This window comes from Heloderma suspectum, chromosome 12, assembly GCF_057233095.1.
Source record: "Heloderma suspectum isolate Gila_16-S chromosome 12, 16-S_ref, whole genome shotgun sequence".
NCBI lineage: Eukaryota > Metazoa > Chordata > Lepidosauria > Squamata > Helodermatidae > Heloderma > Heloderma suspectum.
The window spans coordinates 16,636,534-16,658,984 of record NC_139469.1 but is presented as its reverse complement, the minus strand read 5'-3'; the positions used below and the strand labels follow the sequence as shown (position 1 = coordinate 16,658,984).

General features: G+C 48.8%; 1 protein-coding gene and 1 pseudogene across 4 annotated transcripts in view; one reads left to right on the top strand and one right to left on the bottom strand.

Moving 5' to 3' along the window:
* The window catches only part of LOC146336612 (acyl-coenzyme A synthetase ACSM5, mitochondrial-like), a 33,284-nt gene that overhangs the window by 4,066 nt on the left and 6,767 nt on the right, over window positions 1-22,451 (top strand). For 3 of the 4 annotated variants that reach the window (XR_014785547.1, XM_084818565.1, XM_084818567.1), the window contains exons 2-9: window positions 1,253-1,487; window positions 1,875-2,085; window positions 3,517-3,724; window positions 7,943-8,086; window positions 9,470-9,626; window positions 11,740-11,819; window positions 13,708-13,831; window positions 21,391-21,471. Coding sequence is in view for 3 of the 4 variants with exons in the window: in XM_084818565.1 (XP_084674691.1) it covers window positions 1,302-1,487; window positions 1,875-2,085; window positions 3,517-3,724; window positions 7,943-8,086; window positions 9,470-9,626; window positions 11,740-11,819; window positions 13,708-13,831; window positions 21,391-21,471 (1,191 nt within the window). In the remaining variant the exon portion in view is untranslated. The remainder of the gene's footprint in view (window positions 1-1,252; window positions 1,488-1,874; window positions 2,086-3,516; window positions 3,725-7,942; window positions 8,087-9,469; window positions 9,627-11,739; window positions 11,820-13,707; window positions 13,832-21,390; window positions 21,472-22,451) is intronic. The other variant, XM_084818566.1, reaches the window with a different exon arrangement.
* LOC146336613 (uncharacterized) lies at window positions 16,223-18,798 on the bottom strand (annotated as a pseudogene).

The following is a 22,451-nucleotide window of genomic DNA, read 5'->3' as shown; positions in this document are numbered from 1 at the left end:
TCTCCAGGGCACATCCAGCTGTATTTGATCTTTACCCCGCTAAAAAACAAACAAACCCTGAGATAATCCACTATTTAAATATTAATCTGATTTAATGGCTGTGTGTAAATATGCAGTTTCATTATAACTAGAGCCTGGAAAGAAAAAGCCACCGAGAAGAGCAGGAAAATCACAATGTCTGCCTGTTGACCTGGGCTGGGAGGAGTTTTCTTGGCTGGGCTAGTAGGAGCAGCTCAAAGCAAGCATGGAACTGGCTGCAGGAGAAAGAAGACAGTGACTCCCCATGTAAATAGCTGACAGCAACAAGGCACCCCCCTCCCTGGCACACTGCTTTGCAGAGAGAGAGAGAGAGACTTGAATCCCTCAGGAGACCCGCTTCACTGCTCACTCTCTGTCCCGAGGCAGCAGAGAACTTGTCTGTATAAGCAACTGATCTCTATCTTTCATAGAATGTGGAAACCGAAGCCACAGTAGATTGCAAAATAAACAGCCTTGTACAATGAACTCCTTTGAGTTACTTTTAACTAACCTGCACTGCTGCTGAAGAAACTAGGTGCAAAGGATTTTAGTGGCATGCATCTAGAGATGAAAATCTCTAGAAATTTTGAAGCCAAATATGGGAAGGAGAATGCACAAAAGCTTGAAAACACCAAATGATTGGTGGTTGGGGGGAAGGGGGCGTGGCCATCTGGGGAGACCCGAGTCTGAGGTTATGCATCCCTGCCATCCATGCAGGTGGGCGGGGGTTATGTTGTGCTGTTACTTTGCTGTTGTGTTACTCCACAAGTCACTGTGCCATTTTTAAAATTTATTTTTATTTATGTAAAGTTTGTGAAGTTCCAAAACATTTGCTTGTTTTTTTTTCTTTGACAATAGGGGAATTGTCATGCTGGACAAGATCTGTTTTACTTGAAAAGGGGAGGGGCCAAACAGGGAAGGGGCATGGTTAGAGGAAGAGGGTTAGGGGGCCAAATCAGCTGTGCCAAAGGAAACCCCCTGATACCCAGTGAGCCCCCAACCATCTGAAACTGGCTCCTCCCCTTTCTATATGACATGTCTGCAGCCTATGAAAAGAAGAATAGATGTTACAACACAGATAACATTCATTTTGCATGGGTAACATTTGGGGAAGACCCATGAGTTAATATGCTTGGGAGCCATATGCTCAAGGTCCTCTGTTGCATCAGATATTCCTTAACTTCTGAAGTTTACAAAGGCTTCAGGGTTGTCTGTTTTTAAAATGTCATTGCAGGGAAACGAAGCAGGTTGACGCCGTTCAAGCGGCCTTCTGATCTGACTTCATGATGGCCTTGTTTAAATGCTTCTGGAGTCTGCGGTCGCCTCGCCTGTTCTTTCGTCGAGCCAAGAGCCACCTAGCCTCGCCCATCGCCACACACTATGAAGCAATAATCCGGGGCGAACAGGAAGTGCCTGAGCATTTCAATTTTGCGAAGGACGTTGTGGACACCTGGATACAACTGGAAAAGGTTGGGTTTGGGGAGAAGGTCCAGAGCTGGTAGACAATCAGGAGATTGTTTTATGTGCACTTTGAGGACGGGGGTGCTGAACCTCTTTCAGACTGAGGGCTGGATTCCATTTCGGGGAAGCACTTGGGGGCCGCATTCCAGTGGTGGGCATGGCCAAAGACAAAATGGGAGAGGTCTGAAAGCAATGGAGGCAGGGTCACAATAGAGGAGGGCCACTCTCAATGTACATCTGTTTTTCAGTCCTCCTGCTGGCTTGTTTCCCATGGGCTATTCTTCCGTCTCACTATTGGTCACAAAATCCTATTCAGTTCACATGCGAAAATGGCTCAGAGGACTATGCAAAGTTTTTGCTTACCTTCCATCTTATTCTAACCACTTATCCACTAGGATGGAAAGAGGCCTCAGAACCCGGCCTTCTGGTGGGTGAACAATCAGAAGGTAGAGGTGAAGTGGAGCTTTGAGGAACTGGGAGTCTTGTCCCGAAAAGCTGCCAACGTGCTCACGGGTCCATGTGGCTTGCAAAGAGGTGACAGGATTATGACGATTCTGCCCCGGATTCCAGAGTGGTGGCTACTGATCATGGGTTGTATACGAACAGGTTGGTAAATATTATGGGGAAAAATACACAACCACCCAATTCTCGAGTTCAACATTTTCAGAAGAATCGGGGGTGGGGAGTTTAATATTTTGCCTGGAAGCACTGAGCAGGCATATTAAACCTGGTCACATACACTTAAAGAGGAGAACATAGTAACAGGCAACACCAGTAAAATGAAGATTCAACAGTTTCATCTTAAAAGAAAATCTGTCTTGCAAGATTGCACATTTGAGTGAAGGGGTTGCTTAACCGGGTGTTTTTCTGCTCAAAATTGCTTTGCCAGCTGCATTTCCAGATGCGTCTTTACCATGGGCAAAGAGATCAGAATTCTTCCCCTTTGCTGTTCTTCTGCTCAAAATTGCAAGCTCCAGAGATGCTTTTCAATTTAAAAGAAACTGGCCAGGGTTTCATTACATGTATCTGAGTATAACATGTAGGTTGTCCCTGAATCAAAGTTCATTTAACATAAGCTGCCCCAAAACAGAATAATGCTGTCGTAAACTGAGTGGCGATCCTCTCCACGTATTTAGGCATGCTCACTTACTGACACCCACTGCAGACAAGGTGTCACCTCCTGTCACTCATTGTGGTGAAAGCAAGGCACCATCTTCTCCAAGAAGCAGGGTACAAACATCACTCCCAAGGGGTTAAAAGGAAAAGTGCTGTTTTCTCCAATGAGAAGATTTGGCAGCAAATATATATTCTCCAACATGAACACAAATGTGTGAGGCAATTAAAGAAACATGGTAATGCAATATCATTTTAAAAGAAATTACTCTGAGCTTGTGTTAAGGGAGAAGGAACCACATGGGCTATGAAAAGTAGGTGTTCTTGTCTTTCATTCTCCTTCAAGTCTGGCTCCATAGCTCTACATCTTAGGATCAATAATTATTTTATGTATTGCATTTATCTTGCACCTGTCCACCTAGGAGCTCAGAGCTCCATACATTTTTATTTATTATTTGTTACATTTATATCCTATCTTTCCTCCAAGGAGCCCAAGGCAGTGTACATGATCCTCCTCCTCTCTATTTCATCCTCACAACAACCCTGTGAGGTAGGTTAGACTGAGAGTCAGGGACTGGCTCAAAGCCACCCAGTGAGCTTCATGGCCAAGTGGGGAGTAGAACCAGGGTCTCCTGACTCCCAGTCCAACACCCTAACCACTATACCGCACTGGCTCTCACATTCCCCCACCCATCCATTTTATCCCCACAACATCCCTGTGAGATAGGATAGTCTGAGAGAGAATGACTGGCTCCAGGTCACTCAGTGACCTCATGGCTGAGTGAGGATTTGAACCCAGTTTCCCTAACCCAACACTCTAACCTCTATACCACATGAGAGAGAGGAAACACTTCCTGCGGCCTCCCTAAAATGGAGACTACCAATAAGGTTCTCTGCTCACTTCTTTCCCTGCTTCTTCTCCAGGCATTGTTTTTATTCCAGGAACATCCCAGCTAACAGCTAAAGACATTTCCTACAGACTCCAGGCTTCCAAAGCCAAATGCATTGTTGTCCCCGAAGCGTTGGCCACCGTAGTGGAGTCTGTCATGTCAGAATGCAAGTTTCTGCAGACCAAGCTAATTGTCTCGGAGAACAGCAGAGATGGCTGGCTGAACTTCAAGGACTTATTCCAGTACGTATTCCAGATACTGCTTTGCCGAAAGCGTCTCCCACATTTCTTTTAGCCATCCTCATTCAATTTGATTGAAAAGAAATTGCTTTTGAAAAGAAATTCAGGGGTGAAAAAAAATTCGGAGAAATTCTCGTGGCTTGCGTTTGGGGTTCTTGTGCTTACCTTACATAGGAGTTAGCCAAGCAGTGTGCCCGAGTGTCCTTCATGCTACAATCATCTCTCCAGCACCCTGTGGCACAAGACTTCCCTCGACTTCCCACGCTGCAATTAAAGCCCAGGGGAAGGCATCATGAGGTAATTCCTCCCATAGGGCTGTTTCAGATCAGGAAGCGGAGGCAGCTTAGAAGGCTGCAGAGCAAGGGAGAGATGTGTAATACAAAGGAAATGCACACACCGCACCCTCAGCTGCCTCGCAATAATTAAGTGAACTCAGAAACACCACAAAAATAAATTATAAAACGCTCTGAGGAAGCCTCTTTCACAGGGAAAAAAAACTTTCAAGAAATTTTGCCTCAACACTAGTTCCGCCTCTTCCCTGGAGATAGTCACAACACCGCCCCTCCTCACACCTTCATTGTGGTGGCTGCGAACTGGGGGCCAGCCCGCCAACACTGTTGCTACTTGCAGTGGAAGCATAACCACCCCCCCACCAAAAAAACTCCTTACAAAAAAAGAAGCTGTACTACAACCCCTGCCCATTCCAGGCCCTACCAGTGAGAAACTTGAGAATTTCTCCTCCCCCTGGAGAAATTTGGTGAAATTCCCCCCCCCCCAGTTTCTCTGCCCACAAAAAGGGTGGAGAATTTTGAGAGGCCATTTGTACACAGCTCTAATTGCAATTGCAGTGGATGGAGGATAAAGTGAGGACAACACAGATTGTTCATCACAGAATCCTAGAGCCGGAAGTGACCTTGAAGGTCATCTAATCCATCCCCCTGCTCAGCACAGGATCTGCAATATGGGAAGTAGCTATGGCATCTGTCAGGGTTTCCTTTATGGCATGGACCCCCGGAGCAGCTCCTTAAGAATCTCTGGCCTCCTTAAGAGTCCCACCTTCCTTCTTTTAAACTTCCCCTTTCCAATAACGTGGGGTTTAGGCTGTAGACATGGGGTGACTGACACTCTAGACACAGGGTTTAACCACAGCAGTTTACTGGTAAATTAAAGCAAGCAAATCACAACTAAGGGTATTTACACAATAGAGCTGAGTGATGGGAAAGGCTTTAAGAGAAAATAAAGATTGCAAAATGCAAGTTCCTTTACCCTAGCTGTACTTAGACTTCTCCAAGCTGCTTCTTCCTGCTCCCTCTTCAGGCTCTGGTCTCCCCGAATGTGCTCTTACTACTCTGGTCTTTCTGACTCTTTCATTTTATACGTTCCTCCCCCAAAACCGAAAGTATTGTTTCAGTCCTGAAGAAATTAAACTTAACTGAGGAAATAAAACTACTCCTATCAGGGATACCCCCTCCCAACAAAAAACATAGACCTCTAATCCTTACCTTTTTTCCCTTTGCCTCTGTAGGTAGGGATGTACGAATGTCACTTACCTTTTTGCGGATATGATTCACGGTGGGGGGGAGGCGCTCCGTCCCTCCCCCCAGAATCCTCGATGGAGGGGGAGGCAATCCAGTCCTCCCCCCCGGAATCCTGCCCGGCTGGCTCCGCTCTGCGGCGGCTCCACAGAGCAACTGGCCAGGGCCATCCGCAGCCGGAGTTCCGGCCGCAGACGGGCTGATGTGGACGCAAATGGTGGCCGTCATAGAGGCCGCCATTTGCATCCAGCCAGGCTGCCATGATAGTCTACATAAGTATTTACGTAGCTGATCATGGCAAGCCAAAAAAAAACAACCGCGTACGCAAATGGTGGCGGCTACGGTGGCCGCCATTTGCGTTCCCTTTTTTTCGCCATTTTATCCTACGTAAATATTTACGTAGGCTATTGCGGCAAAAAAAAAGAAACGCAAATAGCGCCCACTACGCTATTTGCATTTTCCTTTTTTTTTTCGCCGTAATTGCCTACGTAAATATTTACGTAGGATAAAAAAGCGAAAAAGGGGGAATGCAGATGGCGGCCACCGTAGCCGCCATTTGCGTATGTGTGTTTGTTTGGTTTTTTTGCTTGCCGTGATAGGCTATGTAAGTATTTACGTAGCCTATCACGGCAAAGGCAGTTACGCAAATGGCGTGGTGGCTGCCATTTGAGTCCACAGCAGCCGGCCGAGAGACCAGCTGCCGCTGCTGCCACCACTGCCAGAGCCACCACCAGATAATCCACCCCAGGTGAGCTTCGTCCCGGGGGGATTTCGTGGGGGGGGCAGGGGGGGAGGCCGTTCTGCCACGGGTTTCAGGGAGCCAAATGCCAGTGCATTCGGCCTCACTGAAATCCGTGGCGGAATTCTCTGCCATCCCTATCTGTAGGCCTCAAACCTTCACAGCATCCCTGGCAGATGGCTGTCCAAATTCTGCTTCAATACCTCCATCAAAGGAGAACCCACCACCTCCCAAGGCAGTTTGTTCCATTCTTATACAGCTCTTATGCTTACAAAGTTTCTTGTTATGTTTAGCTGGAAACTGGTTCCCTGAAAATAATGAGGTGTCCTCTTTCATATGCCAGAACCAGAGATGGGGGACATCTTTCAGCCTAGGAACTGCATTCCAGTGGCGGGGTGGGCTGAATGCAAGGGGGGTGGGGCCAAATGCAAAATGGGTGGGGCCAAAGTACCAGGATATTGTAGCTGAAAGTTCTTACTGCCAGTGACTAAGCTTTAGATGAAGCATTTCAACCTTTTAGAATGGGGAAAAACTCTGCAAAAGCCAGGAAACCGCCAAACAATTGGTGGTTTGGGGGAAGGGGGGCAAGGGAAGGGGTGTGGCCATCTGGGGAACCTCCGAAGGCTGGATTGGGACCCCAGGAGAGCTGGATTTGGCCCCAGGCCTCTGGTTCCCCACCCTGGGCCTAAACCCTTGGAGTAGCAAAATGCAATGCATACCTCACGCAAGCAACCTGGTTGGCTGACTGCAATCCACCAGATTTTGGCCGAGGGTCACTTTTGTAAAATTCCAACTGCTGGAAAACTGGCCCAAGTTCCATTCATGAAGTGGACAATCATTGTGTAACCCAAGTCTTGGTATTTACCCCCAGGCGGCAGTCAACCTTGCTCACACACCCAGACCAGGGCAAACCAGTTAACAAAGGGATTCATTCATTAATACATTCTAGCCAGATACTGCATTCCCAACAGACATCAAAGCCTATTCCCATAAGCCCTTAACAGGAGAGCAGCATGTAACTATGAGGCATAGCCCAGGTCCTCTTGTCTCTGTAGGCAGATTACAAACCCAGAGTCTTGTAGCAATCCCACAGGGTGGCGCTATATGTGTGTGTCACACTCTCTTTTGGCTCAGGGAGAAAACAGGCAAGCCTCCAGATTCCAACACTGTACTAGACACCAGGCCCCAGTTTGCAATGACTGAGTCCTCATGCTGTGAAGAAAATCTTTTTTCATCTTCCAGTTATGCACAGCTTCTCATCTCAGCAAAACAGCCCAGTAATCCTTCTTCTCCCCAAAACGGGCAGATTTACAACAGCAGTCTTTAACTCCTTATTGAAGCCTTCCCTGCTCAGTCCAGGAATCTTCTTCTTTCAACAAACTCATTGAACAAGAAGAACTCATGACAGCCAAACGGCTGCCTCCTCCTCCCCGCTCTCCCTTCTACCTCTAGACTTTCACTTAAATGCACACCTGGTCAAAAGGAGCTTAACAAGATCAGCCTCGGATGGCCTTCTCTCCGTCCCATCAGCCAGGACAGCTAGACTGGTGGGGACAAGGGAGAGAGCCTTCTCTGTGGTGGCCCCCACTCTGTGGAACTCCCTCCCTAGGGAACTCCGCCATGCTCCCTCTTTAATGAGCTTCCGCCACGCATTAAAAACATGGTTGTTCAGGCAGGCATTTGGGTTGGGTTAGGGTATTTTTAGCAATATGATGTTTTTAATGTATAATTTTATTGTTTTAAATTGTTTCTATTATTGTACATCGCCCAGAGTGGCTGGTTGACCAGCCAGATGGGCAATAAATAAATAAATAAATAAGAGCACACCCACATTAACTCCCAATTAACTCCTGTTAACTCTGTCCAAACGTACACACTCCATCTGTTACAATTGTGAAAAGGGGAAAGTGGTGTGCATCAGCACCATTCATTGTGCTTGCTTTTTAGAGCAGCTCCTGCAGACCACAACTGTGTGAAGACAAAGAGCCATGAGCCAATGGCCATCTACTTTACTAGTGGAACCACCGGAACTCCCAAAATGGTGGAACAGTCCCACTGCTGTTACGCCATTGGATTGACACCTGCTGGCAGGTAATGTCTACCTACTGCTTTCAAACTCTACAATAGCAAATGGTGGGAACCTGTGAGCAACACATTCTGGATTAGGGCACAAAGAGCCCTTCTGGGATCAGAAAGGCTCAGGGTGACATGAAGGCAGGTTGACCAAGAGAATGAGAAGCTCAAGCTGGACAAAGCTACATACATGATTGATAAGCTAGAGCAGGTATGGACAACTTGAGTCCCTCCAGATGTTTTGGCCTACAATGCCCATCAGTCCTAGCCAGCATAACTAATGCTGGGGGCTGATGGGAGTTGTAGGCCAAAACATCTGAGGGGACATAAGTTGCCCACCTCTGAGCTAGAGTTTAGTGGTCAGAGCCAATATCCAAACAGTGAAGTGATACTCATGCGTATTACGAGACAGGGAGACATTTTTCTCCCTCTCTCATAATACTAGAACCAATGGGGTCATCCCATGAAGCTGAGGAGAGATAAAAGGAAGGACTTCTTCACACAGTACATAGTTAAACTATGGAATTTGCTACCACAGTAGGTGGTGATGGCCACCAATTTGGATGGTTTTAAAAGGGGGTTAGACAAATTCCTGAAGGAGAAAGCTATTAAAGGCTTCTAGTCCTGAGGACTATATGCTCCCTCCAGTATCAGAGGCAGTCTGCCTGTGTATACCAGTTGCTGGAAAACATGGGCAGGAGGGTGCTGTTTCACTCATGTCCTACTTGTGGGTTTCCCGTGGGCAGCTGGTTGGCCACTATGTGACCAGAATGCTGGACGAGATCGACCCTTGGTCTGATCCAGCATGGTTTTTCTTATGTTCTTATAGGGCTCTGCTCAGAGCTTCCATTTAACATGCAGAAATTGGGATGGGAAGGGGAGAGCAGGCTCAGTCCTGACCCTCCCTACCTGCATATTCAGCCTCTGCCGTTGTGAAGGTCTGAATGGGGCTTCTGCCAAGTATGCAGCAGCTCCCAGCTCACGGAGGTCTGTTTGTGTGCAGCAGCTGCCATCTGTTGAACGCGACGTCTTTGCATTCAACGACCAAGTTACATCTTGGTGGGGATGTGGAAATGGCCCAACCCTGCATGTAGTAGCTCCTTCCAGAAGCCAGGAATTGCTGGGCAATCAGATGTAAAGTAGCCACTAAACGCCTGAGTTTCCTTAGCACAAGCCCTGAATTTGAAAGGCCGAAAGGAAGGAAACACTGCAATAGGCCCAGAGTTTCAACTCCATGATCCAATTCACCCCTATGGACTTCACACTTCTCAGCCAACTGTCAATGCGCCCTCTAAACTGGGCTTGCAACACCTTTGCTCAGTTATCCTTTAACTCACTTCCCAGGATCCTGTACCTTTGAGTCAGCCATTGACTACAGATATGTTCTTTTCCACTGAACAGACACTGCATGGATCTGAGCCCTTCAGCTATTATCTGGAATACATCAGACACAGGATGGGTCATGACAGCCTGGTGTTCCGTGTTTGCACCATGGGTGCATGGCTCATGCGTCTTTGTACATCACCTGCCAAAATATGAACCTACAGTCATACTAAATGTAAGAATAGCAGTTCCTATGCAAGATGAAGCTCCCATTGTAAGGGAAGGGCCGTAGCCAGGGCCAGCCCAACCATTAGGCAGAGAGAAGCAGTTGCCTCAGGCGACAGATGCTGGGAGGTGGCAGCAAGGTGTTAGAAGAGAGAGCTGTGTGCCCGGTGCCCTCTAAGCTAGCTAGCTTGCCTTCAGGTGCAATGGAAGATGCTGTTCCATTGCCAGTAATGGAGGAAGAATCCAGTTGGCTTCTGTACATAGAATGGGAGAATTGCCTCAGGCAGCAGAATGTCTTGGGGTAGCCTTGGCCATAGCTCAGTGGGAGAGCACATGCTTTAAGTGCATAAGGTCCCAGGTTCGATCTCTGGGGTCTTCGGGTGGAGCTAGGAAAGGCCCCTACCTGAAACCTTGCAGAACTGCTGCCAGGCAGTGTAGATCAGGGGTGCTCAACCTCTTTCAGCCAGATTCAACTTCAGTGAAGCTCTCGGGGGCTGTATTCCAGTGGTAGGCAGGGCCAAAGGTCAGGGCAGGCCCACAATATTTTGCTGCCTGAGGCAAAGATGCCCCCTACCCCTATTCCACATACAGAATCCAACCGAACTGGCAGTTGGAACTTGCTTTAACAGTGGCAATAGGACAACTTTGCCGTGGTAACTGAGAGCAGCAGGGTAGCTTATGGGACTTAGGAGGAACAGTGGGAAGGAAGTGGCTGCCACCCCCAGAACCTGCCACCTGAGGCAGACGCCTCACTTTGCCAGCCCTGCCAAAAGCAAAACAGAGCAGAACCAAAGGCAAAGGGGGCAGGCCGAAGTACCAAAAATACCAGCATATTTTAGCTTCAAGTTCTTCTTGCCAGTAACTGAGCCTTAGGAGAAGCATTCCAACCTTTTAAAGGGGTGGGGGAGCAAAAACCAGGAGACTACCAAATGACCAGCAATCAAGGGAAAGGGGGGCACAACAGGAAGGGGTGTAGCCGTACATAAATACATACATAATAACATGGCTATCAATTAAATTCAGAGCTGGCTCTAAAAGCAAGCTGCCTGCAATAAAATGAAGCCTTCAACACATGTATGGAAGCAGACAAGGAAGGAGGCCAGTGGACCCCTGCAGGGAGGGCATTCCAAAGTTTTGGTGCCACTACTGAAAAGGCCCCAGTTGCATCATACCCTGGATGCTGTGACACAGGCAGTGTACACCATGGGATGCTTCTGAACATGGAGACTGTGGTCTCCCTCCCCACCTTGTACGACTGAATGATAGTCCCCCATTGTAGTAGAAACATGGACGGCCATTGTTCTTTTGCAGAGTTAGTGGTGCACAAGTTCCTCCTCCTCATGCCTAGACTTCCAGTTGGGCCTGTTGCTTTTAGTGGCTAGCTACGCTTCTTCTCATAATTTCCCATGCGTTTGTTATCTGTCTGAGATGGTATAGTGCAAGAAGCTAGTAGATAAGCCTCCTGCAAGATCTCAAAGTTAGGCAGAGTAGCTGGGATAGAGTTACTACTGGGTTACTGCCAAACATCCTTGAAGTTGTTAGAGTGGAACTTAAGGATAGGGGAGGGATTAATACGAGCACAATACTGTATATGTGTCCCTGGGACTCTCCCAATTCAGAACCTCGATCCAGGCCGATCCAGAAAGTGCTGGGTGCTTCTCCCCATTGTTGGAGTCATGTCTGCCACTGATTCTGAAGGTGTTCCCCATGGCAGTAGGGACATAAACCTTGCTCTTTTTTTTTGCTCTATGGTTGCTCACTGCAACTGTTATATCGCAAGGTTCTGCCTTAAACTTCTGCTTTGTAATTTTGCTTCTGCTTAATAAATTGTTAGCCTACACCCATTAGTGTGTTCTTGATGTTATAAATCCTAAAGAGAACCATTGCCTGTTGGCAACACCCCGTGTAGATCAATCCCTATAATTTTACAGTTTTCCTCGGTTGCCCGTGGTGATTGGTTAATAAATGAAAAGGTCTGTAAAATGCATTCCACTGAGTTGCGGTAAATGTCTATGGTCTTAATTTGAACTGCATTAGGTAGGCAGGTGGGCAGATAAGTACCATGTTCCAAAGCCATATCTTGAGATTGCTAAGATGATTGTACCTTCATTTCTTCCATGTAGACTCTTGCAAGTTACCCAATCAGCATTTTCTGCACAGCTCCTACTGGATACCGTATGTTGGTTCAACATGATCTCACCAGGTACATTTCCCTGTGTAACTAGACATGTGAATATAAGACAAGCTGATGCAGGAATCGATGGGCAGTGAACGTTTCCTAGAAATCTCTGCTCTAGCTGTCCCCATTTATCAGAGACAGCAGGGCCAATATCAAGAGTAGGCACAGTTGGGCACCTGCTGGGGGCCCACACCACAGCGGGGGCCCACTGACAAGAGCCCTCTGGGCTTGCTCCTCTTCTTCACTGGTGCAACCTGCTTCTTCAACCTGCCCCAGAGAATGGTGGTGGTGAGAAGGCGAAGCAGGAGATGCCGCTGCCTATTTGCTCACTGGCTCTCCACCAGTCAAGTAAGCCAGGCCTGACATCAAGGGAGGCATGGTCAGGCACCTGCCAAGGGCTCATACCCCTGCATGGGCCCACTGACAACAGCCCCCTGGACTTGCTCCTCCGCATAACCTTTGAAACGTGCTTGTTCGCTTGCCTCTCGCTCTGGCCCAGACAACGGCGGTGTCACAGCCTCCTTGCCATGGCCTCCTTGCTCACTGGCTCTCTGCCTGGCAAGCAAGGAAGTGGTAGCAACGATGAGAAAAAGGATAAGAAGCAAGAGCAGCTGGTGACAATGGCAACGAGAAGGTAGACTCACTGAGGGAGGGGCCCGTTGAGTTGTCTTGCCCAAGGGCCCTCCAAAACCCGCAGTGGCTAACTAGATGTCTCCAGGAAGCCTCCCTCACACAGATGGCCATTTCACACGCTTCGGCTGCTTAGTTTAATATTTTGAGCTGTTAACATTCTGTAGGGCGATTTATGTTTCTCTAGAGCCAGTGTGGTGTAGTGGTGAGAGTACTGGATGGGGAGCTGGGTTCTAGTCCCCACTCGGCCATGGAAGCTCACTGGGTGACTTTGGGCCAGTCACAGACTCTCAGCCCAAACCTACCTCATGGGGTTGTTGTTGTGAGGACGAAATGGAGAGGACAAGGATCATGTAAGCCACCTTGGGTTCCTTACAAGAGGAAAGCAGGCAGGATATAAATGCAATCAATCAATCAATCAATCAATAAAAGGACACCTTTAAAAAGACATTAGAAATACTTTTACGAAAGAAAGAAAGAAAGAAAGAAAGAAAGAAAGACAGGACATGTTACTATAGACAGTGCCAGCTAAAGATATTTGGCGACTTGAGTTGGAGAACCAAATGGCACCCCTTCCCTCACCCCCCCGCCCCCCGCAAACATCAGTTCCTACCGTCACCAGAAGCAGTGTGCTTTACCTTGCCACGTGGTCAAGTCAGCTTTGATTGTAGAGTAAAACAGCATCCAGCAGTTGGAGTGAAGCAACTGGGTCAACCCTGGGTCGAAATCCATCAATAATATGGCAGAAAAAACTAAAATATAAGCTATAACCAGCACAATAAGAAAAATAAAAATAAACACCATACAAGCATAATCTAAAAATGATTCAATACCAAAAGGGTCATCCACAATATAAACAACTCTCCCCCCCCACCCCCACTAGAATGAACACCACAAAAACAGCCCACAAAAGTTGGGTGATAACCGATGTCCAAGTGCCTGGGAAAATAAATACGGCATCTTATATGCAGGAAGGAGCATCACATGTAGAACAGGACAATGGGTCCAAGTCTCTGCCCCATCCCAGGGTCACACAGCCTAGCCCCATCCCCAAGGCCCACATGTTAGGTGTGCATATCTGCAGGGGAAAGACTATTCTTGTAGAGGTCTAGCCGCTGGGAGGGAGAGGGTGGGAAAGTGGGTGGACAAAGGAACGAAATGGAGTATTATGGAGGAGATGCGTGGCTGATTGACTGGAACAATGAACAGGGGCACTCTGCGCTGCAACATTTTGTTGCAGCTCCCATTGGTGGGATTGTAATTGATGTAATTTCTTACCTAGCTACAAATTCATGAGTCTGCAGCACTGCATGACTGGAGGGGAGCTGCTCAACCCTGAAGTGTTTGAGCAATGGAAGACTCAAACAGGGCTGGAAATCCACGAAGGATTTGGACAAACCGAAACAGTACGTCCCTCTATGTTTTTGCATGATTGTGTCAGGCAGCACTCACACAAGCTGCACATGAACAGAGTAGCTTGGTAGATCTTAAGGGAATATTCCTTTGAATTTATGTTTCAAGTGCCGTAGCTCAGCAGTCGCACACATGCTTTGCATGTTTAAGGTCTCAGGCTGGGAAAGAATCCTCCCTTGAAACCCTAGACAGCCACGTCAACAATACTGGGCTAGATGGATCAGTAGTCAGTATAAGGCAGCTTGCAGTATTCCTAATTTTTAGACAATCTGCTGGTGAAAATCAGGCAAAGGTGATGTTCAGTCCACACGGAGGCTGGTTGCAAGTTCTGGGAAATTCTTGGACAACATTCTCTCAGTGCCCGCCCCTAAAGTGGGCACATGTCCTTCTTGCCATCTTTATTATTGCTATTATTAATAATAATATTTATATTTATTATTATTATTTCTTAGACACCTTTCTCAGAAAGAATTATTATTATCATTGTTGTTGTTGTTGTTGTTGTTACTATTATACCCCACCTTTTTCCCAGTCCTGGGACACAAGGCAGCTTACAAAAATTAAAACATATACATTTAAAATATATGAAAATATACAAGGTTAAAATATAAATTAAACAGCAGTAAAATTAAATTTATATTAAAACAGTAAAACAGCATTTTAAAACAGCATTTTAGCAGCTTATGCCCAGGTTCCAACTATGTCCCAAAGGCCTGCTGGAATAAGAATGTTTTAGTCTGCCTCCGGAAACACATCAAGGAGGGAGCCATCCTAGCCTCCCTGGGAAGGTTGTTCCACAGCTGTGGGGCAGCCACCGAGAAGGCCTCTCCTGGGTTCTCACCAAAGATGCCAGTGACAGTGGTGGGACTGAGAGAAGGGCCTCCCCAGAAGATCTCAGAACACAGGCAGGTTCATAAGGGAGGATACAGTCTTTCAAATAACCAGGACCGGAGCCATTTAGGGCTTTATAGATCATAGCCAGCACTTTGAATTGTGCCTGGAATAGGGATGTACGAAACACTTACCTGGCTCCGCACCGGGCAATCCGAGGTGGGGGGAGGCGCTCCGTCCCTCCCCCCGGAATCCTTGATGGGGTGGGGGAGGCGATCTGGTCCCCCCCCCCCGGAATCCTGCCTGGCCGGCTCCGCTCTGCGGCCAAGCCGCGGAGCCGCCAGCCGGCTCCGGCCACCTGCAGCCAGACATCCGGCAGCTGGGCAGCCCTGCAGGGACGCAAATAGCAGCTGTCGTAGCCGCTGCCATTTGTGTCCCTGTATTGAGCCATGATAGGCTACATAAATATTTACGTAGCCTATTGTCAAGGGCTCCTTGGAGATCTCTCTCTGTCTAAACCAGTAGCCAAGTCCAGACACAGACAAAGGAATTCCTTTCAAAGCTTTATTCTTCTTTTACAACTTAACAACTATACCGATTGCAACTAGATCTGAGCAGCACAGTACCTATGCCCTAAGTTGGAACAGTTGGTCCCCGTTTGAAAGGGAATTACTGGCAGACCCCTGAACTTAAGGACTAGGGAGAGTCCCTCCCCTTTTCCCTTGGAGCCTCTGGGCGCAGCCGTTGTTTGTGCGCCAACCTGGCACTTCGCCTCCTTTCCGCGCCCTCCATCTGGCGCCGCTCTCTGCGTCTGCATCGCGCATCCACCAAGTCTGCTATCTGTGCTTGGTCACTCCCTGGACTGCTAACTAAACTAGGAATGCTAGTGGGAGGAATATCTGTCAGCTGTTGGTCCTGGGAAAGAGGAGCGCGCTCCTCTCCCAGGAGCGACTGCTCTTCCTCAGAATCAGAACTACTCTGGGATTCTATGGGCTCAGTGTCCACCCTGACACCTATCATGGCAGGGGGGAAAATCCCAGCATATGCAAATGGCGGTAGCTGCCGCCATTTGCGTACGCTGGATTCCCCCCCCCCTCGCCGTGATAAGCTACATAAATACTTACGTAGCCTATCACGGCCTCTGCAGGGATGCAAATGGTGTCCCTGTGTTAGCCGTGATAGGCTACATAAGTATTTACGTAGCCTATCACGGCTATGAAGAGGAGGAAGCAAATGGCAGCTGCAGGATGGCCGCCATTTACAAAGCAGCGTGGACGGGAGCAGGTAAGTGCTCCGTTTCACACACCTTTTGTAGGTTGGGGGCAGCGTGGACTTCGTCCTGTGCGCTTTTCGTGGGTTGTGGGGGCAGGGGCTTTGTTCCACGATGGATTTCAGGGGATCCGTCGCGGAATTCTCTGACATCCCTAACCTGGAAACAGACTGGAAGCCAGTGAAGCTGTTTTAACAAGGGAGTTGTATGCTCCCCGTAACCAGCCCCAGTCAACAGTCTGGCCGCAGCTGTTTGAACCAACTGCAGTTTCCGAACATTCTTCTTAGGCATCCCCACCTAGAGCATGTTGCAGTAATCCAAAAGGGATGTAACTAAGGCAGGTGTCACTGTGGCCAGATCAGACATCTCCAGGAACAGGTGCAGTTGGTGCACTAGTTTTAACTGTGCAAAAGCAGTCATGGCCACTGCTGAAACCTGAGCATCCAGGCTTAGGGCTGAATCCAGGAGCACCCCCAAACTGTGAACCGGAGTATTCAGGGGGAGTGTAACCCCATCCAACACAGGCTAAATCCCTATTCCCTGATCTGCCTTTTGACTGACCAGGAGCACTTCTGTCTTGTCTGGATTAAGTTTCAATTTGTTCTCCCTCATCCAGTCCATTACTGATACCAAACACTGGTTAAGGACAGAAACAGCTTCTTTGGAATCTGGTGGAAAGGAGGAGTAGAGCTGGGTGTCATCAGCATATTGGTGGCACCGAACTCCAAAACTCCGGACAACCTCTCCCAGCGGTTTCATGTAGATGTTAAATAGCATGAGGGACAGAACGGAACCCTGAGGGACTCCGCAAGCTAATGGCCACGGAGTCGAACAGGCATCCCCCAACACCACCTTCTGAGTTCGCCCCGCTAGGAAGGAATGGAGCCACTGTAAAACAGTACCCCCAAATCCCATCCCAGTGAGGCATCCCAGAAGAATACCATGGTCAATGGTATCGAATGCCACTGAGAGGTGCAGCAGAACTAACAGGGACACACTCCCCCTGTCCAGTTCCCGGCGTAGGTCATCCACCAAGGCGACCAAAGCTGTCTCCATCCCATACCCAGGCCTGAAACCAGATTGAAATGGATCAAGAAAATCTGTTTCATCCTGGAACCCCTGGAGCCGGGAGGTCACCACACTCTAATACCTTGCCCAAAAATGGTATGTTAGAGACCGGACGATAATTATCTAGTATGGTGGAATTCAGGGAAGGCTTCTTCAACAGAGGTCTCACAACCGCCTCTTTTAAGCATAAAGGAACAATACCTTGTTCCAAAGAGGCATTAACCACTCCCATTATCCACTCAGCCAGTCCTCCTCTGGCCTCTTTAATAAGCCAAGAGGGGCAAAGATCCGGCATACATGTCGTGGCTCTCACCACTCCAAGGATCCTGTCCACATCCTCAGGCTGCACAAATGGAAAAGAATCCATCAACACTGAACAAGCAGGAGCCGAAGTGACATCCACAGGATCTGCATCAACTACAGCATCCACGTCAGAACGGATCCGAGCAATTTTATCAGCAAAGCGCTGGGCAAATTGTTCACAGCGGGCTGTCGAGTGGACAGAATTTTCATCACATGGGCCAGGATGTAGGAGGCCCCTGGCCACTCGAAATAGCTCCGCTGGCCGGCTCCCTGCAGATGCAATGGTGGCAGAACAGAAAGACGTCTTTGCTGCCCTCACTGCCACGGAGCAGGCTTTCAGATAAGCTCTAGCCCGTGGTCGATCGGACTCGTTCCGAGTTTTCCGCCAGCATCGCTCTAGCCTCCGTCTCATTCACTTCGTCGCTGCCACTTCCCTAGAGAACCAGGGTGCTGGTGCAGCTCCACTCCGTGAGAGGGGACACTCGGGAGCGATTGCGTCCACCGCCCTGGCCATTTCCCATTCCAGAGATCAGCCAGGGGCTTCGACAGAATCGCCTGCCGAGGCAGCAGGAAAATCCTCGAGAGCCGTCAGGAAACCATCTGGATCCATCAGCCTCCTGGGGCAGACCAGCTTAATCGGTCCCCCACCTCTGCAGAAGCACTGAGTTCCAGTGAGTCTTAACCCCACCAGGTAGTGATCTGTCCATGACAATGGAACAACAGGAAGTTCCTCCACGCCCAGATCACTGTCATCCTTCCCAGCATAGAAAACTAGGTCTAGAGTGTGACCTGCGATATGCGTGGGTCCAGAAACCACTTGGGACAGATCCATGGTCATCATGGAGGACATGAGGTCCTGAGCCACTCCCGACAGGGCAGCCTCAGCATGGATGTTGAAGTCTCCCAGCAGAACAAGCCGAGGGGACTCCATCACCGCCACCGAGATCACCCCGGCTAGCTCAGGAAGGGAGACTGTTGAGCAGCGGGGTGGGCGGTACACCAACAGAATCCCTATTCTGTCTCGAGCACCCACTCAAACCCAGTAGACTGTGGGCCAGGGCACCTGGTGAGGGGGACAGTATCATGATAGACCACTGCAACCCCCCCCCCAGGTCCAGCCTGCTGTTCTACAGAAAACCCTGGGGAACAAAGCTGAGATAGATTAACACCCCCAGCTTCATCCAACCAGGTCTCTGTAATACATGCCAGGTCGGCATGCTCATCCCGGATCAAGTCCTGGATGGCTGCTGTCTTGCCATTCACCAACCTGGCATTCACCAACAGTATTTTCAACCCAGGGGGACTGCTGCCAAGGCTATCCAGGTTATTTGCATTGGGGGACCGCTTGGGGACAACCAGGACCCTGTTATGGTCCCCGCTCCCCTGAACACCCAACTGTCTCCCCCCACCATATCTCCCTCTGCCCTGTATAATTGTGATGGCCACTCCCTGGGTCCCTTCATCTCCCCTTCTTTTTATGAAGCACATCCCTCCCAACACACCCCCACCCCTCCGTTGACAAGGGGCAGGCCTTCACTCTCGTGTTCCCCCGAAGCGGCTCCTCCAAAAGGGCGAACCCCTTCGGTGTCACCCCTTCGGTGGCCATCCCTCTGGTGGCCGTCCCGCCCCCGCAGGAGCCTAGCTTTTATGCCCCCAGCCCAGGAAGATGACACAATTGGGCTGGGAGGGGGTGGGAGTCCTGGAAGAAGCTGCTGAGTCAGGGCCTTAATCCTGCAAAGAGGCAGCACTCACAGCGATGTGGTGGATCAGGAGTCCCAGAGGCAGAAGCAGAGGTCGCAGCAAGCAGCAGATTCCCTCTCCTTCCACCTTGCAGTTGTTCCTCGTTGGGGTCCGCCTCTCTCTTCCAAGACTCAAGACATCTTACAACAAAAACTAAAACATACAAAACTTTAAAACTATTTTAAAAATAAAAAAACAGTTAATAATAAATTACCATGGCTCAGTAATACAACTAAATTAAGAAGCCCATCCTTTGTCCTCCAATGCCTGGGAATAGAGGATAGTCTTAACCTGGTGCTGAAAAGATGACAATATTGGTGCCAGGCAGACTTCACGGGGGGGGGGGGATTCTACAATGGAGTGGGGGGGTCACCACCAAAAAGGCCCTAGTTGTCTTTCTATTCCCACTGCCCATTTGTTTGTCTCACCTTCTAAGCCCCAATGAGCACCAACTGCTGGTTCAGCAGTGGGCCCGAACTGGTGCCTGGCCAACCCTTGATCCTGGCCTGTGTTGCCAGCCATTATCTTGAACTCCTTGCTCCTCTTTGGTGTTCCATTTGTGAATTTTCATACTGAAATGCTTATGACTCGATCGATAGAATACCAAGACTACTTACAGGGGTTCCAGAACTGGTACAAAGTTCGGAGCATGGCGAGGGCATACCACACTTCAACTATGTCATGAACTGGGATGAGGGATTGAAACCGACACAAACATGTAACATTTAAACAATTTTATTTAAAACAAAATAGGAAACTTCCCTTCAACAGATGGTAATTTCAGAATCCCGTATTACTGTCCATACAATATGCTAACACTCTTAGTTCTCTGTATCAGGGGTGTCAAACTTAGGCCCCCTAGGGTCTCATTTCAGCTGGCCCTCCAGGATTAGGGATGGCAGAGAATTCTGCCACAGATCCCCAGAATCCGTGGCGGAACGGCCTCCTGCCCCCCCCCGCAGAATCACCTGGGACGGCACTTAGGTGGGGTGGCAGCAGCAGATTCGGCAGCGGCGGTTCCGGTGGTGGCGGCTGGTCTCCTGGTCGGCCACGTCCAGGCTGCTGTGGCCACCATTGGCGTCTTTGCAGCCGTGATAGGCTACGTAAGAATTTACATAACCTATCATGGCTAACCCCCCTCCAAAAAAAAAAAAATGGCGTACGCAAATGGCAGCGGCTACGGCAGCCGCCATTTGCGTTCCCTATTTTTCACCATTCTAGCCTACGTAAATATTTACGTAGGCAATTACGGCCAAAAAAAAAGGGAACTGCAAATAGCATAGTGGGTGCTATTTGCGTTCTTTCTTTTTTTTCCACCGTTTTATCCTACATAAATATTTACGTAGGCTTTTACGGAGAAAAAAAAAGAAACGCAAATAGCGCCCACTACACTATTTGCGGTTCCCTTTTTTTTCACCGTAATTGCCTACGTAAATATTTACATAGGCTAGAACGGCGAAAAATAGGCAACGCAAATGGCAGCCGCCATAGCTGCCGCCATTTGCATACGCCGTTTTGGGGGGGGTAGCCGTGATAGGCTACGTAAATTCTTACGTAGCCTATGAAGGCTGCCTGGCTGGACGCAAATGGTGGCCACTATGGCGGCTGCCATTTGCGTCTGCACCAGCCAGTCCGTGGCCGGAAATCCGGCTGTGGGCGGCCCTGGCTGGCAAGCTGCTCTGCGGAGCCGCCGTGGAGCAGAGCCGGCCAGACAGGATTCTGGGGGGGAGGACCAGATCGCCTCCCCTCCGTCGAGGATTCCGGGGGGAGGGACGGAGCGCCTCACCCCCATCATGAACACAATCTGCGAAAAGGTAAGTGACTTTCGTACATCCCTATCTAGGATTCCCCAATTGGCCACACACCCATTCCCCTGACCACCGGCGCTGATCATTGGTGGTTTCCTGGCTTGCACGTAGCAATATATAAGTAGACTTACCAAGCTTTTAATGGTTTTTAGTGTCTCCTTCCGATTTTATGCTGATAAATGTTCCAACTGCTGTTTTCATTGTACTGTTATGATTGTATTAGTTTTACTCTGTTGTTATTGCAGCTTTTAGCTGGATTTTGTAGATCGCCTCGAGAAGCCAGTGGGTGAAGGGGCTATGTCTAAATGTTGAATAAATAAATAATGGGTAAAATCCAATGCAATTCCTACTTGGAGTAGACCCATTGAAATGAATAGGGTTTAAGTTAGTCATGACCATCTGAAGTCCCACTCATTTCAATGGGCCTATTCTAAGTAGACCTTACGTTGGGTTTTACCAACTGATTCCTAGACTAGACCAGTGTGACCAGCCAAACCTCATTAAGTTGCATTGCTCTTTCTCTCTCTTACAGGTAGCAATATGTATTAATGTAAAAGGAATGAAAATTAAACCAGGCTCAATGGGAAAGCCATCTCCACCGTATGATGTCCAGGTACAAGGGCAAATGTACATTTATCACATTGGTTTCACTCTGAAGATCAGCAGAAATGTTGTGGGAACACTTGCAATTCCTCGAAGTTATCTATTTCTAGTGAAATGCCCATTATTGCAATGGGGAAGTTGTGTATGGCAGGGAAGGCAGAAGGTAGTTCAGGATCTACTGGTAAATCAATGAGTTGTTTGCAGTAGACAACAAGGGTTTCTAACCCCCTTTATTTTCTTGTGAGAAAAGCAGCAATGAAATGTTCCCTCCCCCACCCTGCCGCCACCACCACATAAATTAGGCTGCTGAAATGACAAAAGCCTGGGCTAACTGGAAGTGGACTTTTGTGTGAAAGGACTGTGAGTTCAGTTAGGGATGTCAGAGAATTCCGCCACGGATCTCGGTGAGGCCGAATGCCAGTGCATTCGGCCCCCCGAACTCCGTGGCAGAACGGCCTGCCACCCCCCCTGCCTCCCTGCGGATCCCCCCCGGGACGAGACTTACCTGGGGCGGATGTTCCAGGCAGCGGTGGCGGCAGCTGGTCTTCCGACCGGCTGCCACCACTGCCGCCATTTGCAGTCTTGTCATTTTTGTTTTTGTTTTGTTTTTTACAAGACATGATATCTTGTAAAAGCCTATCATGGCTGGGTAAAAAAAACAAAAAACTGCGTACACAAATGGCGGAGGCTACAGCCACCGCCATTTGCGTTCCTTATTTTTGGCCATCTTAGTCTACGTAAATATTTACATAGACTATGACAGCGAAAATAAAGGGGAACGCAAATAGCGTAGCGGGCGCTATTTGCGTCCCTTTTTGATTCGCCGTTTTAGCCTACGTAAATATTTATGTAGACTAAGACGGCCAAAAATAATGAACACAAATGGCGGCGGCCATAGCTGCCGCCATTTGTGTACGCGGTTTTTGTTTTTTTTACCCAGAGCCCTCCGTGGCCGGAAATCCGGCTGTGGACGGCTCTGGCCTGGGCCTG